Source organism: Schistocerca piceifrons, chromosome 11 (genome assembly GCF_021461385.2).
Source record: "Schistocerca piceifrons isolate TAMUIC-IGC-003096 chromosome 11, iqSchPice1.1, whole genome shotgun sequence".
In the NCBI taxonomy this organism is placed as follows: Eukaryota; Metazoa; Arthropoda; class Insecta; order Orthoptera; family Acrididae; genus Schistocerca; species Schistocerca piceifrons.
In genome coordinates, this window is record NC_060148.1 from 99543400 (window position 1) to 99562351 (window position 18952).

The 18952-nt window shown below is 41.4% G+C and overlaps 1 protein-coding gene across 1 annotated transcript in view; it reads right to left on the minus strand.

The window, feature by feature from the left end:
• The window catches only part of LOC124720509 (procollagen-lysine,2-oxoglutarate 5-dioxygenase), a 438909-nt gene that overhangs the window by 261203 nt on the left and 158754 nt on the right, over window positions 1-18952 (minus strand). The window contains exons 6-7 of the mRNA XM_047245868.1: window positions 10918-11117; window positions 1875-2006 (exon numbers count right to left, since the gene is read on the minus strand). Coding sequence (XP_047101824.1) covers window positions 1875-2006; window positions 10918-11117 — 332 coding nt within the window. The remainder of the gene's footprint in view (window positions 1-1874; window positions 2007-10917; window positions 11118-18952) is intronic.

Below are 18952 nucleotides of genomic sequence, written 5' to 3' on the forward strand. Positions count from 1 at the left end.
ACCATGTAAGGCTATAGGAAGATTAGAGAGAGTAAAATGCAGGGACCTAAGGATTGAAGAAATGTGTATTATCTTTCTTGTCTCCTGTCATTACTGGTTTTATGTTATCTATATTTAATTTTCTGTTATTAGCTAATAGGCAATAAACAGTGCAACTTTCCTGAAAAGTTCTTATTCCCCCAATCACAAACAATCCTACCCAGTAGCAATTGTGAGTTTTTTTGAAGGGGGGGCAGGATGTCAAATTCACTAACTGGGAGCAGGAGAGGCACCACAGGTCATTTTAATTTCCACTGCCCTGAATATAGGTTTGATGGCTTCCGTTACAAAATATACACATTTGAATTCCACACTGCAAAATACAGTGACGTGCGATGCAAGCATGCTGTGTGAAGAGACGTGGCACTGCACTATGGCATACTTAAGACCGAATAACATGTCTTGCAGTTCCTCGAACATATGTGTTTCATACATCAAACTCTTCAGAAAGATGTGTGCTACAAAATGAACATATTTTTGAAAAATCTTTTTTTTTTTTTAAATTTTTGACATCCTATCACAACTGCTCGAGGGGTGGTGGGGGTCCCACTATCAAGTTTTTGCCCCAGTTCAGGAATATCATAGATCCAGGGCTCCCTTTTCCTCAAATCTTTTTACATATTGCTGCAGAAAACTCTTTTTTTCTTATATGAAATGAAATGATCATATGACATCGTTGGCCAGGAGACACCATGAAGGGTGTTCGGTCACCGAAAGTGCAAGTTCTTTTTAGCTGACGCAGTTCGGCGACTTGCGAGCCAACGATGATGAAATGATGATGAAAGACACACAACACCCAGTCATCTCGAGGCAGATAAAACCCTGACATGATCGAAAATCGAACCCGGGACCCCGTGCGCTAGAAGCGAGAACGCTACCCCAACACTACGAGCTGCAGACCTTTTCTTATAAAACACCTCTTTCACCACCACTATCCCAGTTTCAGTTTCCGCGCTGCACTGCCAGTCAGTTTCTGTTTACATCCTATGAATTTAAAGCTTTTCACATGTAATACTTTCCAATTCAGTATTATCTTTATTCTTTTATTTCCTGCAAGTGCCATTGCTTTTGTTTTCTTCATGCTGATTTTCATTACAATTATGAAATACTTTTTCATCTGCTACTACAAGAGGAATGTCATCTCCAAACCTCAAACACTATATTATGCTTCCTTCAATTTCCTCCCCCCCCCCCCCCCTCCCCGCCTCCCCCACTTCTCCAATGATTGTAGTGAACTGTACTCAGCCATATTCTTTAAGTGCAGATTTAAATGTCTGGGAGGCAGGCCACAGTCTTATCTTACTCATTTCCCTAATTCACTCCAGTTGGTACACTTGCTAGCACTTTCTGATTTGAATATGAATTTATGTGATCTGTTTCTCTAGACCATTTTTTCACTCACTATAGTTATAATATTGTCACAAGCCACACTGATGAATGCCTTTTCTAGATCTGTGAAATACACGCACAGGCCTCTTTGATTGCCGTTAAAGCTGTCTCCCAAAATTCTGTCTAAAGCATCAGTTAACAATCTGATTTCAGACCACACTGCATACAAAATTTCAGCAACCGCTAACTCCGCCCCTCACTTTCACATCCCCAGAAACAGATGCACTACACACGGAGTTGGGATGACTTGTCTATTGCTTCAGTTACTATTATCAGCCCTCTCCCTCACTTATAGAGACTGTACAGTATGTCCTACTGTGTACCATTGCACCTGGCTAACAAGAAGGAAAAAACATAACAGAACACTGGAACTTAAGGAAGCATTAGTGTAACAAGCAGACAGATAAAGGTTACTACCCATATACATCAGAATAAGCTTAACTTACCGCATTGTGGACGAAGAGGTGCATGCGAGACTTTGGGTAGTCCTGCGCAGCAAATTTTTCAAAGAATTCCTCCAGGAAAGGCGTCGCTTGTTCCACAAATATGGCTGCCATCACTGTGGGGTATGCTTTGGGCTGAAACACACGAATGACACTTTCACTTTAACGATCTTAGCTCAAGTGACAGATGCATGTACACTAGTGTTGATGACAGACAGGTTTTTTTCTTCCCATTTACAGCTTTCGGTCCATGTCAGTCGCAGACTCAGAGCTGCAGAGATGGGGACGGGGAGGGGGGGGGGGTTCCAAACAGCCGACACGTGCAGCCTCGTGGCAGCGTTGCTTCCTTTGATCCCAATTAAGACACGTTTTGATACATTTCAGATATTGATAATCTATTTTCACTCTGCTGAATAGCTCCTATGGCCAAAAAAATAGCTAACTGGTTTTATTTTAACCTTCTCATTCAAAGAGATGCAGCTGTCAAATTCTGTTCCCCCCTCCCAAACGAATCGGCGCAGTTAGTTTCAAAGTGGCGGTTCTTGATGAGTTGTGCTGCTTCTTACTGTCCTCAAGTTACCACAGTGTCAGCCATAACTTCAATACTAACATTCATTGTAGACACAAGTATTTTATGCGCAACATAAATTAAGTTAAATGTAATAATTCCAATCCCAGTGAAGGTGTGAAATATTATTGGACTATCAATTTAATAAGCCATACTTGTGAAATACTGACACAAATTAATTACAGAAGAATGGAAAAATGGTAGAACCTGACTCCAGGGAAGATCAATTTGAGTTCAGGAGAAATGCAGGAACATACGAGGCAATACTAGTTCTACGTCTTATCTTAAAGGATAGGTTAAAGAAAGACAAACCTACATTTATAGCATTTTTAGACTTAGAGGAAGCTTTTGACACTGTGTGGCGGTTCACCACATAATGTGATGAAAAATATATTGAATAAGTTTGAAAATATACCAAAACTGATGTCATAACAAAATAAATATTATCGCAGAAAAATCACAAAGACTCTGTAATCAATTAATATGATCTGAGAATGTAATTGCAATCTCTGTTCCTTTTGAAAAACGATCCCTCTCTCTTCCCTTTTGTTTCTCGATAGCGCAAGGAGCCATTTTATGACGAGGCACGAAAACGTGTAAGTTTCATGTAATATTTAGCCTAAATATAATCAAATATTATTTAAAAGTGTCACTAATGTTTTTCTGGAACAACTCCTATGTTCACGAAGTCAAATATTTCAATACTTTATGCAAATCAGGAAAAAGAAAACTGGCGTTCTACGGATCGGAGTGTGGAATGTCAGATCCCTTAATCGGGCAGGTAGGTTAGAAAATTTAAAAAGGGAAATGGATAGGGTAAAGTTAGATATAGTGGGAATTAGTGAAGTTCGGTGGCAGGAGGAACAAGACTTTTGGTCAGGTGAATACAGGGTTATAAATACAAAATCAAACAGGGGTAATGCAGGAGTAGGTTTAATAATGAATAAAAAAATAGAAGTGTGGGTAAGCTACTACAAACAGCATAGTGAACGCATTATTGTGGCCAAGATAGACACGAAGCCCATGCCTACTACAGTAGTACAAGTTTATATGCCATCTAGCTCTGCAGATGATGAAGAAATTGATGAAATGTATGATGAGATAAAAGAAATTATTCAGGTAGTGAAGGGAGACAAAAATTTAATAGTGATGGGTGACTGGAATTCTTGAGTAGGAAAGGGGAGAGAAGGAAACATAGTAGGTGAATATGGATTGGGGGTAAGAAATGAAGGAGGAAGCCGCCTGGTAGGATTTTGCACAGAGCGTAACTTAATCATAGCTAACACTTGGTTCAAGAATCATGAAAGAAGGTTGTATACATGGAAGAATCCTGGAGATACTAGAAGGTATCAGATAGATTATATAATAGTAAGACAGAGATTTAGGAACCAGGTTTTAAATTGTAAGACATTTCCAGGAGCAGATGTGACTTCTGACCACAATCTATTGGTTATGAACTGTAGATTAAAATTTAAGGAACTGCAAAAAGGTGGGAATTTAAGGAGATGGGACCTGGATAAACTGACTAAACCAGAGGTTGTAGAGTGTTTCAGGGAGAGCATAAGGGAACAATTAACAGGAATGGTGGAAAGAAGTACAGAAGAAGAAGAATGGGTAGTTCCGAAGGATGAAGTGGTGAAGGCAGCAGAGGATCAAGTAGGTAAAAAGACGAGGGTTAATAGAAATCCTTGGGTAACAGAAGAAATATTGAATTCAATTGATGAAAGGAGAAAATATAAAAATGCAGTAAATGAAGCAGGCAAAAAGGAATACAAATGTCTCAAAAATGAGGTCGACAAGAAGTGCAAAATAGCTAAGCAGGGATGGCTAGAGGACAAATGTAAGGATGTAGAGGCTTATCTCACGAGGGGTAAGATAGATACTGCCTACAGGAAAATTAGAGAGACCTTTGGTGAAAAGAGAACGACTTGTGTGAATATCAAGAGCTCAGATGGAAACCCAGTTCTAAGCAAAGAAGGGAAAGCAGAAAGATGGAAGGAGTATATAGAGGGTCTATACAAGGGCAATGTACTTGAGGACAATATCATAGTAATGGAAGAGGATGTAGATGAAGATGAAATGAGAGATACAATACTGCGTGAAGAGTTTGACAGAGCACTGAAAGACTTGAGTCGAAACAAGGCCCTGGGAGTAGACCACATTCCATTAGAACTACTGACAGCCTTGGGAGAGCCAGTCCTGACAGAACTCTACCATCTGGTGAGCAAGATGTATGTGAGAGGCGAAATACCCTCAGACTTCAAGAAGAATATAATTCCAATCCCAAAGAAAGCAGGTGTTGACAGATGTGAAAATTACCAAACTATCAGTTTAATAAGCCACGGCTGCAAAATACTAACACGAATTCTTTACGGACGAATGGAAAAGCTGGTAGAAGCCGACCTCGGGGAAGATCAGTTTGGATTCCGTAGAAATATTGGAACACATGAGGCAATACTGACCCTACGACTTATCTTAGAAGAAAGATTAAGGAAAGGCAAACCTATGTTTCTAGCATTTGTAGACTTAAAGAAAGCTTTTGACAATGTTGACTGAAATACTCTCTTTCAAATTGTGAAGGTGACAGGGGTAAAATACAGGGAGCAAAAGGCTATTTACAATTTGTACAGAAACCAGATGGCAGTTATAAGAGTCGAGGGGCATGAAAGGGAAGCAGTGGTTGAGAAGGGAGGGTTGTAGCCTCTCCCTGATACTATTCAATGTGTATATTGAGCAAGCAGTAAAGGAAACAAAAGAAAAATTTGGAGTAGGAATTAAAATCCATGGTGAAGAAATAAAAACTTTGAGGTTCGCCAATGACATTGTAATTCTGTCAGAGACAGCAAAGGACCTGGAAGAGCAGGTGAACGGAATGGACAGTGTCTTGAAAGGAGGATATAAAATGAACATCAACAAAAGCAAAACGAGGATAATGGAATGTAGTCGAGTTAACTCGGGTGATGCTGAGGGAATTAGATTAGGAAATGAGAGACTTAAAGTAGTAAAGGAGTTTTGTTATTTGGGGAGCAAAATAACTGATGATGGTCGAAGTAGAGAGGATATAAAATGTAGACTGGCAATGGCAAGAAAAGCGTTTTTGAAGAAGAAAAATTTGTTAACATCGAGTATAGATTTAAGTATCAGGAAGTCGTTTCTGAAAGTATTTGTATAGAGTTTAGCTGTGTATGGAAGTGAAACATGGACGATAAATAGTTTGGACAAGAAGGGAATAGAAGCTTTCGAAATGTGGTGCTACAGAAGAATGCTGGAGATTAGATGGGTAGATCACATAACTAATGAGGAGGTATTGAATAGGACTGGGGAGAAGAGAAGTTTGTGGCACAACTTGACAATAAGAAGGGACCGGCTTGTAGGACATGTTCTGAGGCATCAAGGGATCACCAATTTAGTATTGGAGGGCAGCGTGGAGGGTAAAAATCGTAGAGGGAGACCAAGAGATGACTACACTAAGCAGATTCAGAAGGATGTAGGTTGCAGTTGAAGACCACAACAACAACAACAACATGACTGGCAAGTAACAGTGTAACACCTGTGTGAAAATCACATAGGTGAACACATTAACAGCTTTGATAGGCTCGCAGTTGAGAGAGTAAATCAGCAACACGTACACTATATGATCAAAAGTATCCGCACACCTGGCTGAAAACGACTTACAAGTTCGTGGTGCCCTCCATCGATAATGCTGGAATTCAGTATGGTATCGGCCCACCCTTCCCCTTGATGACAGCGCACACTCTCGCAGGCATACATTCAATCAGCTGCTGGAAGATTTATTGGGAAATGGCAGCCCATTCTTCATGGAGTGCTGCACTGAGGAGAAGTATCGATGTCAGTCGGTAAGGCCTGGGACAAAGTCAGTGTTCCAAAACATCCCAAAGGCGTTCCATAGAATTCAGGTCAGGACTCTGTGCAGGCCAGTCCACTACAGGGGTGTTATTCTCGTGTAACCACTCCGCCACAGGCCGTCCATTATGAACAGGCGCTCGATCGTGTTGAAAGATGCAATCACCATCCCTGAATTGCTCTTCAACAGTGGGATGCAAGAAGGTGCTTAAAACATCAATGTAGGACTGCTGTGATGGTGCCAAGCAAAACAACAAGGGGTGCAAGCCCCCTCCATGAAAAACACAACCACACCATAACACCACAGCCTCCAAATTTTATTGTTGCCACAACACACACTGGCAGATGACGTTCAGAACTGTTTTCCACTGTTCAATCATCGAATGTTTACGCTTCTTACACAAAACGAGGCATCATTTGGCATTTACCAGTGTGATGTGTGGTTTATGAGCAGCCACTTGACCATGAAATCGTAATTTTCTTACCTCCTGTCTAACTGTCATAGTATCTGCAGTGGATCCTGATCCAGTTTGGAATTCGTGAGTGATGGTCTGGATAGATGTCTGCCTATTAGACATTACGACCCTCTTCAACCGTCGGCGGACTCTGTCAGTCAACAAATGAGGTCGACTCGTACGCTTTTGTGCTGTACGTGTCCCTTCACATTTCCACATCACTATCACATCGGGAACAATGGACCTAGAGATGTTTAGGAGTGTGGAAATCTTGTGCTCTACAGAGCACCCCATTCTGCTCTCTCATGATGTCTAATGACTACCGAGGCTGCTGATATGGAGTACCTGGCAGTAGGTGGCAGCACAAGGCACCTAATATCTAAAACATACGTTGTTGGCTGTGTCCGGATAGTTTTGATCACATTGTGTATGTGCAAACTGTCCACAAAAACAGTTCTCTGAACAATTCCGATTTAACTACTGGATTTGGTTTACCAGCCGATTCTTTCAATGATTGGATTTTATTCAAAACATTATCAAGTGCACTGATCCTTTTATTATTCTACTACTGTCTAATCCCATTACTGTGTTCACTGATTAGACTGCCACAGCACTAAGACGTTGTTCTTAAGTTTACGTACGGAGATAGTGGTGTGTATAAGATGTGTGAATGTGAAACTGGTCCTGGTTATCGTATTCTTTACAGTGTTACGAAATATGGGAAGAGATATTTCACTGTATAAACTGAATAATATACATCAATTGCACAATCCCTGTAAACAGCTTCAGTATTCAAATAATTGGTATATGCTAGGGTCAGCCAGATATTAAAGTGACAGAAGAGGGAGCTGCTGATGGCTGGGTTTATTGGGGAGGGGGGATTAAAAAATTTAAAAAAAAATTGCATTTTTGGTGCAGGTCAGGTGAGACATGAGCCATTTGTGTTAGCACAGTTTTCAGGCAGCAGCTGGTGCAGAACGGTTAATGTAGACAAGACTGTATGCAGAAACATTTTTTATCATTAATTTTTGTGTTACTCATACTGCAAATAAACTGAAACAATGCTCAGTATGTTGTATTTATTAGTATTTTCAGAAAAGGCATGAAAATGAAAGGCGAAGAAAAATTTGAGGTTCTAAATAAATATCCAGGAAGTGATTACAATGCCTAGATGAGAACTTCTTACATAAAATGAAATATTTTTATTTACAGTTGACAATATGCAAATGCTAGGGTGATATTCATCATAAAAGCAGGAAGCAGTAATTTTCTCGACATCCTGCACACATTTTAAAAAACACATTTTTTAATACATGGTTTACATTCCTAAACGGTTCTCTCTCAATGGACAGTTTGGTAGCAAATTGCACACAACAAAAGGTCCTGTGTACTTTAATTGCAATCAGTTCTCAGGAAGATATTTGCAGAGCCCTCATGGGCACTGTATTTCACAATACCTTCCCTGAAATTTATTTGCAATCCCAAATTTTCCTTTGCCTTTTCTTTTCATGCCTTTTATGAAAATATTAACAAACACAATACAGGGTGATTCAAAAAAGAAATAACAGATTTCAAGTGGTTGGAAATTAGTTGTGGACACAAAGGAAAAGCTCACGAAAATGTTGAGAGTATCCGAGATGGGATCATACGGAGCCCCCCTCAAAGTCCACAAGACAGCCACTCCAGGGGCTTCAGCTCCCTAAAACAATGGTGTGGCGTGTTCTGAAATGACGCTTGCATATGAAGCCTTACAAGTTGCTGTTAATGCAGCAATTGCGTGTCGACAACCGTAACGGAAGGTACAAATTTTACACTTCATTACTAAAGGATACAGTAGAGGACACATTTTCCCAACAGCACAGCTTTCCAAATGAACTAACATTTTGTCTATCAGGTAAACTAAGCCACCATCATGTAATAATTTGGCGGTCACAAAATCCTGGCACCGTCACTGAACATCAGAAAGATTAATTGAAAATGAATGCGTTTTGTGTCATTTATGTTCATAAAGTCAATAGAACTTTCTTTTCTGCAGAGGAAACTTTGTCAGGAACTTCATACCTGATCGTGCTGCAAAACTGGTTGTTTCCTGAACTTTACGACGATTAGAACGATTTCATTTTTATGCACGGCGGTGCCCCGCCTCTTTTTCACCTCGAGGTGCGGCGTTTATTTAACGAGACCAGACCACAACACTAGATTCGAAGAGGTAGACTACACGACCTTATTCATCGCTTTTGGCCTGCCAGACCTTACACCTTACAATTTCTTTCTGTGGGGGTACATAAATGACCGAGTCTTCGTCCCACCTAGTGCAGCTTTCCTTAGAGATCTGAAAAATCAAACTGGTGAAGCTGTCGATTCAATGAACGGGGATATGTTGATTTGAGGGTGTAATGGAATGGACTACCGTTTCAATGTTTCTCGCCCAATGCGTGGTGCTCATGTTGAGGGTGTGGTATAATGTCTGTGTGAACACAGAACTCTCAACTTCCCTCTATCCAGATCCAGTGACGTGCACAATGGTTTCTGCCTTTCACAGTTTGTCTGTAGCAAACAACTGCAATGTTCTTTCTTTATGAACCACCCTGTACAATGAGCATTATTTCAGTTTATATGCAGTCCACGTAATGTCAAATAAAATAAAATAAAATAAGCACACAACTCTCACAGTATCATTCTATACTCATTGCACTGCACCAACCTCATGTGTAAGCTATGCAAATGTAAATGACTTGTGCCCTGCCTAACCCACACCACAAGTGCTATCTTTTATAAGCATTGAGCAATCTTGAGTTCCCTCTTCTGTCACTTTCATTTCTGCATATACTTTAATTTTGTATATACCAATTATTATATATTAGATACAAGCTCCCAGGTAGATGCTATTTTTCTTGACTTCCGGAAGGCGTTCGATACAGTTCCGCACTGTCGCCTGATAAACAAAGTAAGAGCCTACGGAATATCAGACCAGCTGTGTGGCTGGATTGAAGAGTTTTTAGCAGACAGAACACAGCATGTTGTTATCAATGGAGAGACGTCTACAGACGTTAAAGTAACCTCTGGCATGCCACAGGGGAGTGTTATGGGACCACTGCTTTTCACAATATATATAAATGACCTAAGAGATAGTGTCGGTAGTTCCATGCGGCTTTTCGCGGATGATACTGTAGTATACAGAGAAGTTGCAGCATTAGAAAACTGCAGCGAAATGCAGGAAGATCTGCAGCGGATAGGCACTTGGTGCAGGGAGTGGCAACTGACCCGTAACATAGACAAATGTTATGTATTGCGAATACATAGAAAGAAGGACCCTTTATCGTATGATTATATGATAGCGGAACAAACACTGGTAGCAGTTCCTTCTGAAAAATATCTGGGAGTATGCATACGGAACGATTTGAAGTGGAATGATCATATAAAATTAATTGTTGGTAAGGCGGGTACCAGGTTGAGATTCATTGGGAGAGTCCTTAGAAAATGTAGTCCATCAACAAAGGAGGTGGCTTACAAAACGCTCGTTCGACCTATACTTGAGTATTGCTCATCAGTGTGAGATCCGTACCAGATCGGGTTGACGGAGGAGATAGAGAAGGTCCAAAGAAGAGCGGCGCGTTTCGTCACAGGGTTATTTGGTAACCATGATAGCGTTACGGAGATGTTTAGCAAACGCAAGTGGCAGACTCTGCAAAAGAGGCGCTCTGCATCGCGGTGTAGCTTGCTGGCCAGGTTTCGAGAGGGTGTGTTTCTGGATAAGGTATCGAATATATTGCTTCCCCCTACTTATACCTCCCGAGGAGATCACGAATGTAGAATTAGAGAGATTCGTACGCGCACGGAGGCTTTCCGGCAGTCGTTCTTCCCTCGAACCATAAGCGACTGGAACAGGAAAAGGAGGTAGTGACAGTGGCACGTAAAGTGCCCTCAGCCACACACCGTTGGGTGGCTTGCGGAGTATAAATGTAGATGTAGATGTAGAAAATCTGTGATGACAAGTAGGTGCGGTCCCTTGTGAGACGCCAAACTGTGAGGCTCTGAGGAGTTGACAGGATATGCAGGTAGGGGACCGATCTGTGTGCTCGAGACAAGGAAAAACAAATAAGAACTGTAACACACTGTGTGAGAGTGGCTCAAATCCTGTGTACTGGCCACAACTCACCTTCTTTCCATCCAGAGACAGGGTGTTGTCCCAGCAGGCGACGCAGCCCTCCTCGGGGTGCCAGGCGCCTGCCAGGTAGTTGCCCAGTGTGTTGAGCAGCACCTTGCTGCGACCGTTCCCGTGCACCACCAGCGGCACCGTGTTGTACGCCGTGTTCTGCAGGTACGACCGGTGGCCCTTGAACCTCAGCTCCACGTCTCCTGTGGGGTCACGACAGCCACGTTCAGAACACTCGCTCGTTCACACACTGCCTCCTGTACGCCACATCGTGAAGGAGCAACTTCGGTGACACACGACAAGTCGAGGTGCACATCGATGGCAGAAGTGAGTACAACGGTTAGTAATGTAATCGATCAACTGATACACTAGGAATCCTTCGATACTTGCAGGTATCGGTATCTTTGTTTACATAGAAATACAATCAAACAATGGAAAATCCAGGATGGAATGTAACAATACCAGAGAAGGAAAGTTGCTACTCACCATATAGTGGAGATGCCAAGTTGCGATAGGCACAACAAAAAGATACACACAATCACAGCTTTTGGCCATTAAGGCCTTTGTCAGCAGTACACACACGCACATACGCACACGCAACTTGCACACACATCTGCAGTCTCAGAGAGCTCAAACTACACTGCGAGCAGCAGCACCAGTGCATGATGGGAGTGGCGACTGGGTGGGGATAAGGAAGGAGGCTGGGGTGTGGAGGGGGAGGGATAGTATGGTGGGAGTGGTGGACAGTAAAGTGTTGCAGTTTAGACGGAGGGCAGGAGAGAAGGTGCAGAGGGGGGAGGGGGTAAGTAGTGGAAAGGAGAGAAAATAAAAGACTGAGTGTGGTGGTGAAATGACAGCTGTGTAGTGCTGGAATGGGAACAGGGAGGGGGGCCGGATGGGTGAGGACAGCAACTAATGAAGGTTGAGGCCAGGAGGGTTACGGGAACGTAGGATGTATTGCAGGGAAAGTTCCCACCCATTCAATTCAGAAGAGCTGGTGTTGGTGGGAAGGATCTGTATGGCACAGCCTGTGAAGCAGTCATTGAGATGAGGGGTATCACGTTTGGAAGCGTGTTCAGCAACAGGGTGGTCCACTTGTTTTTCGGCCACAGTTTCTCGGTGGTCGTTCGTGCGGACAGACAGCTTGTCGGTTGTCATGCCTACGTAGAATGCACCACAGAGGTTGCAGCTTAGCTTGTAAATCACATGACTGGTTTCACAAGTAGCCTGCGTTTGATGGGATAAGTGATGTTAATGACCGGACTGGAGAAGGTGGTGGTAGGAGGATGTACGGGACAGGTCTTGCATCTAGATCTATTACAGGGGTACGAGCCACGAGGTAAGGGACTGGGAGCAGGGGTCGTGTAAGGATGGATGAGTATATTGTGTAGGTTCGGTGGATGGCGGAATACCATGGTAGGAGGGGTGGGAAGGATTGTGGGCAGGACATTTCTCATTTCAGGACACAACAAGAGGTAATTGAAACCCTGGTGGAGAATGTAATGAAGTTGCTCCAGTTCCCGTAACCCTCCTGGCCTCAACCTTCGTTAGTCACTGTCCTCACCCATCCAGCCCCCTCCCTGTACCCATTCCAGCACTACACAGCTGTCATTTCACCGCCACACCCAGTCTTTTAATTTATTTTTATTTCTTTCCTTTCCGCTACTTACCCCCTCCCCCCTCCGCACCTTCTGTCCTGCCCTCCGTGTAAACTGCAACACTTTACTGTCCACCACTCCCACCATACTATCCCTCACCCTCCCCGCCCCAGCCTCCTCCTTACCCCCACCCAGTCGCCACTCCCATCATGCACTGGTGCTGCTGCTCGCAGTGTAGTTTGAGCTCTCTGAGACTGCAGACGTGTGTGCAAGTTGCGTGAATCTTTTTTCTGTGCCTATTGTGACTCAGCATCTCCGCTATGTGATGAGTAGCAACTTTCCTTCTCTGGTATATTTACGTAAAAATAAATTCATATAAATCGAGGCTCATAAAAATTAATTATTTCACACTCAAATGATTATACACTGAAACATCTTTATAACGTTCCTCCATATAATGTTTTCCTCTATGTTACGTCCATAATTTCCGATCCCAACCAAGAGGCCATATACAAGGTGGTGTCCAAAACATTAAAGAATTTCACTGTTAACACCATGAAACTATACTTATGTCCTAATGTCCTCTGTCAGCTTCAAAGAAGTCACCTCAGGCATGTATGCAACGAACTCAGAATTATTCCCATTTTTGGAAGCACTGATGGAAGTCCGCAGGGTAAAGGGCATTCAAGAGCTGTTGCAATTCCACTCGGGTGTCTTCAATTGAGTCAAAACATCACCCTTCCAATCTGATTTTAATCTTCGAGAACAGGCAGAAGTCGCACAGCGCCAGGTCTGGTGAGTAGGGAAGTTGGGAGTCATTGCCATGTTGTTTTTGGCCAGCAATCCCCTCACAACAAGGGAGATGTGTGCGGGTGGAGTGTCACGGCGCACCGACCGGTCTTTCTTATTCCACAACTCTGGCCATTTGGTCCAAACATCTTCCATCAGTAGCCTCAAAACCTTGCAGTAAAACTGGCTATTCACAGTCTGACCAGGTGCAACAAACTCCTTACGCACTATTTCTCTTACGTCAAAAAAACTGATCAGCACCGACTTCACGTCGCCGCAAACTTGTCGAACTTTTTTGGTCTCAGGGAAAATGGCATTTTTCATTGTTAACCGAGAATAGTCACCTGTTATGACTCTGGGTAACAATTTTGGACACTCTCAAACTCTTTGTTGCAGCTCACTGCATGTCTGAATCCTACAGTTTCGTTGGTCAGTGCTGAGAAGCTGAGGGACAAACTTCCTTGCAATTCATCTAATGGTCAGTTTAATGGCTAGAATTCGTACTGTACAACAGCCTAAATCTCTTACAAACACTGTGAATTGTCTGCCTCCAGTCTTTGTGACATACATCGTGCACTTTTGCGATTATTATCTGTGTTGTGCACGTTGACAGTTGGCCAGACTGTTTGTAATCTTCCACAGATTGTCGGCATTCCTTAAAGTACTCCAATCACTCAAATGTTCTTGCTTGACTCAGTGCACTCTCACCAAGTGCCTTTGTCAGCATGTGGTGGATTTCAACTGCAATTTTCTTCAACTTGAAACAGGATTTATTGCAAATCCATTGCCCCTTCATGTAATCCATTTCACAATTTGCAGAAGCAGTGACACACATCCTGACAAGCACCACTACAACTCACAACTGCATTTGCCAAAGATGACGCAACTTTGTGCAGCAATAGCTAAGACGTGTACCTCAAGACATTTACGGTAGAATGTCTTACTGCTACTGGTTTGACTGCTACAATGAAATTTTCTGATTTTTTTTGTAGCAACTTGTATGCAATGCTAAACTTTTGTCTGCACTATGCTTCCTCAATACCACGGTTTCCTCCATGCACCGTTCATGTTTTTGTCATAATTTTGGAAATCTAATAAATATTTCCCTCTTTATAACATTTAAGCCAGTGGATTTAGACGCACTGTTTTCCCCTCTGTGGATTCGCAGAGACCCCGAAAGGCTGTGCTCGGCACGAGTCACACATCAGAGAGAGTCACGTGAGATGTGACACGTGTCACACTTGCCATCTGCCGCGTTGGCACCATTTTATTGTGTTTAGTGTGAGCAAACAGGGTACATCTGTAGTGAAAACAACGGTGACTCTACTGCAGTGCAGTGAATTGGAGTAAAGCACAAGTAAGCAATAGGATTTTGTGACTTTAGATGATGTGGCCATCACAGGAATGCTGAGTGTTGAAGAATTGACTCCTGAGAGAAGCAATGAAAATGGAAGTGAAAATGAAGGTGATAGTGAGACAGAAGTGCCTCCATATGCTAAAGCAGCTGAAGGATTTGAAACATTCAGGAGGTTTATTATGGCCCATAAAGCTGAGCACACAGCAGTTAACACAACTTCCTCATGTAGAACAAGAAATGGTTCTGATTCAATCCAGAAGAAATAGGAAGCAAACTGATTACTTCAAAAAATCCTAGCAATATGACATTAAAGCTAGGCCACTTCACGGATTTTTGTGAAAATTTGACTTAATATGCATTTTGCAATTTAACTATTAAAGCAATTTTTTTGGAGCCAATTATTTTTAATTTGTACAATTTACTGCATGTTTATGTACCATATCCTCAATAAAATTTGTCTTAAGTTATATAATTATCAATTGGAAGTCTTCCTCTTTCATAGTGTTTTCCTCTATACAGCATTCACAATTATTGGGTCCCTCAAAAAATGTAATATATATAGGTTCCACTGTATTCCACATATCAAAACGATTTTGAAAGAGCTATTGTATTGCAAAAATGAGTGGGGGTTCAGATATGTGGATAATGTGCTCTTTTTGTAGACCAGAACCACTAGACACTTACAAACATTATTACTACATGTAAACTCATAACACAATGGAGTTGAGAGGCTCTTCTATAAATTTTATGGACCATAATACAGATATTAGCACAAGGTGAGACTTATTCAGCATTTGCAGAAAAACCGTTGCAACAGAGATGACAATCCCTGCCCGCTCCCAGAATCCACACAGTCACAAACATACAGCTTTCCATTCAATGGTGAATCCCTGATATCTCTTCCATTATCTGAATCAGTCTTTCAAATAGAATTACAAACCATCAAATGTATGGCTTCCAGCAATGGCTGTATCTCTGACCCGACTGATACTATTGTACCTATTGCTTGTGCCTGATTCCTGCGGTTACACAGGGTTGGCACAGATAATCAGGTTTGGCAAGGTTGGCCTGGCCTGATGCCCTTCCTGTCACCACCCCATACTCCTCGGGACAGAATTAGTGTACCCCAACTGTCTGCAACTAGTGTAATCCATGGAATAGTGTGAATGTGTGCAGATGTCTGCGAGCCGCGCAACTGAGGTGGGACGTGGGGACCAGCCCGGTATTAACCTAGTGGAATGTGGAAAACTGCCTAAAAACCACATCCAGGCTGGCCGGCACACCACCCTCTGTCGTTATTCCGCAGGGCGGATCCAATTTGAGGTCGGCGCGCCTACCCGAGTCCAGGAAGCAATGCATTAGTGCTCTCCGCTAACCTGGCGGGTGATTGATACTGTACTACGAAAAAAGAAAAATAGTAAAATGACAGTTCTTCTGTACAATGGCTAACAGCAATCTGCCTGGTGCAAAATTCCATTTATTGGCAACATTTCAGATAATCTTGCAAAACCTTTTGTTTCACAACTACAGACCTGCATTTTATGGCCTTCGTTGGATTTCTCTAGCCAACTTTATACAAAGAACTTTCCAGTTTCCTGTCAGCCCAGTAGTATTTCATTTCTCGGATCTCATCCTTCTTTCATCAGCGGAAATTACCATTCCTATTGTATGTTTGTTGATTCTCGTTTGCAGTCTGGTTTGTTTGTCTGTGAGTTTCCTGATTTTGTCAGTTTTGTTTCTAAGGTCTTCCAATGTAATCTGTAGCTCATCCGTATTTCCCTTGATTTCAGTAATCCACTTAATGTTGCACTTACTATTCCACAATTTTTGTATTATTCTCCTGATGATCCTGTTCTCTGGTGTTCTGATTAGATGTCTGAAAAATGAAATGCATTTCTTCCCACTTGTACTCATTACCGTTCTATTTCCTTGTAGTCTGTTTCATTTGTAGCAACTCTCCAGTGTCCATCTTTCTGGTACAATTTGTTGATGCACGTTCTGATGATTCTTCTCTCTATTTTGACTATTTGTGCATTGTTAGTTGTTTTGAAGATGGTTTCACTTGTGTATGTTATTTCAGGTTGAGTGGCTGTTTTGTAGTGTTTTAATTTTGTTTCCATTGTCAATTAGTTTATTCTGTTATGCCATGTAGGCTTTTCATTGAGGTTATACGTTATGATTTCTCCCAGATATTTAAATTTATCTACAATTTTGATTTCTTGGTTTCCTATGGCAATTTTGTTTATGAGTGCTGAGTCAGTTAACACGATGACTGTTTTTTCAAAGGATATTCCAAGATCAATTTTCTGTCTATTTCTCCTTTTTAGTGGAGTGGGTGGTTCAATGTTCGGGAAACTTTTCTGTTATCCAGACTTTTGTTAGGGCTATGTGTAAGGATGTTCGAACTGTATCACTGGCATATTTCCACAGTGCTGCAAAAACTTGGTCTTCTCTGCATGCCTCATAATTTTTCATCTCTCTGAATGCCATTTCCACATTATGTGCCATTTTTCCATCTTCCCTTTTCAGCATTAACATGGGAGGGGCAATTGTAATTGTCTTCCAAACATTTTGTAAAAGTCTCTGGAATTGGTTTTGTGGCAATTTTCTTCTATTGAGTCGATTAGATCTTTCTGTGATTGTCTCTTGGTTTGCCTGATAATTTGTGTGAACATTTTCCCTCATATTTTTGAGGTTGGTTGCATTTTCTTCTGTTTTGCGTTTTTAAATTTTAACCATGCATGATGTCTTTCTTCATGAATGTTGTCACATTCTGAGCTCCACCAGACATGTCTTTTACGTGGGTTCAGTGGGGCTAAATTTTCTGCTTGTTGCCTGAGAATTTGAATCAGTTCTTCTAAATTATCTGTCAGTTTTATGTCCTGTGTGACTTCTTTATATTTATCATTTCTAATTAATTGGTGGGGATCAAAGTTCCTCTTTCGTTTATTGCACTTTGGTTTCTTTTTTAGTGGTGTGAATTTAATTTTGATTTTGACAATGTAATGATCTAAACCTGTATCTACGCCTCTTAATACTTTAACATTGTAGATTTCTCTGTGGAAAAATTTGTCCATAAATACATGATCCAGCTGCCATTCTCCTTTTCTCCAATCAGGATGTTTCCAAGTTTTAAGTTTGTTTGGCCTCCTTTTGAAGTACGTGGACTTGGAGATCAGTTTGTGTTCCCTACAGAGTTCAACAAGTCTTTGACCATTCTTATTTGTTTGTTTATGTGGAGCCCATTTCCCAATGATATCCCAGTATTTCTTTTCTCTTCCAAATTAGGCATTGAAATCCCCTAACAGGATCTTAACATTGTTAATATTTACTAGGTTTATTGTTTGGTCAAGGAGATCCCAAAACTTTTCTACTTCTTTCCTAGTCTTTGTTAGAAAATTCTTCTTATTAGTAGGGGCATGGGCATTATAGATGGTATAAAATTTATTGGATGCTTTGAAACTCAAAGTTCATATTCTAGGGGAGATGGCTTGAAAATCGATGATCTAATCAATTATTTTCGCATTGACTATAAACCCAGTTCCAAATTGGGGACATTCTTCCTGCATTTTATAATACCAATAGCACATCAAAATTTTTTATTCAATAGTAAAGACAAACTGCAACCCCTGACACTGAGAAGTGTGTATAAAATCACAGGCAGGCAGTTTGAAAAGGTATATATTGGTCAGTCAGGCAGAGCTATGACAATTATGCCATATGAACATGAGGGAACCTGGTGATTAAGGAACAAAGACCTTTGCTGATCAATTTTTGATAGAAAACCATGAGGCAGAATGTGAAATTTTACATTCTGTCACAAAAAGCAGTAAGATGACCCTACAGGAAAGATTGTATAGTATCTCTTCTGTTTTTCTTCTTCTTCTTCCTCTTCTTTACTGTCGGTGGACTTGGCAGGAAATGGCTGAAAATGGAAGTGGTTTCTAAGGCTACAGACAGCAGATGTATTATTGGCTGCATTTGTCAAAACTGTGTCATCGTAATATGTCAAATGCCGCAGAATACAAATTTTTAGAAGTTTAAGTAATTTACTTCATTTGGCATATCAAGAATTACCCGATTTTCACAGTCCTTTCATCAGTTAATTTTCTCTGTACTAGAAGAGAACCCATGGACACCATCATGCCTTTAAAGAAGACAATGAAGCTATCATCAAGACTATAAGCTTAGTAGACTTTCATCTTTTCGTGGCATCTGATTTGAAGACAACCCATTGAACAAGCAGCAGTGAAGAGGCACATTTCAGATTTCCATTACAGATTTTTCAGATTTG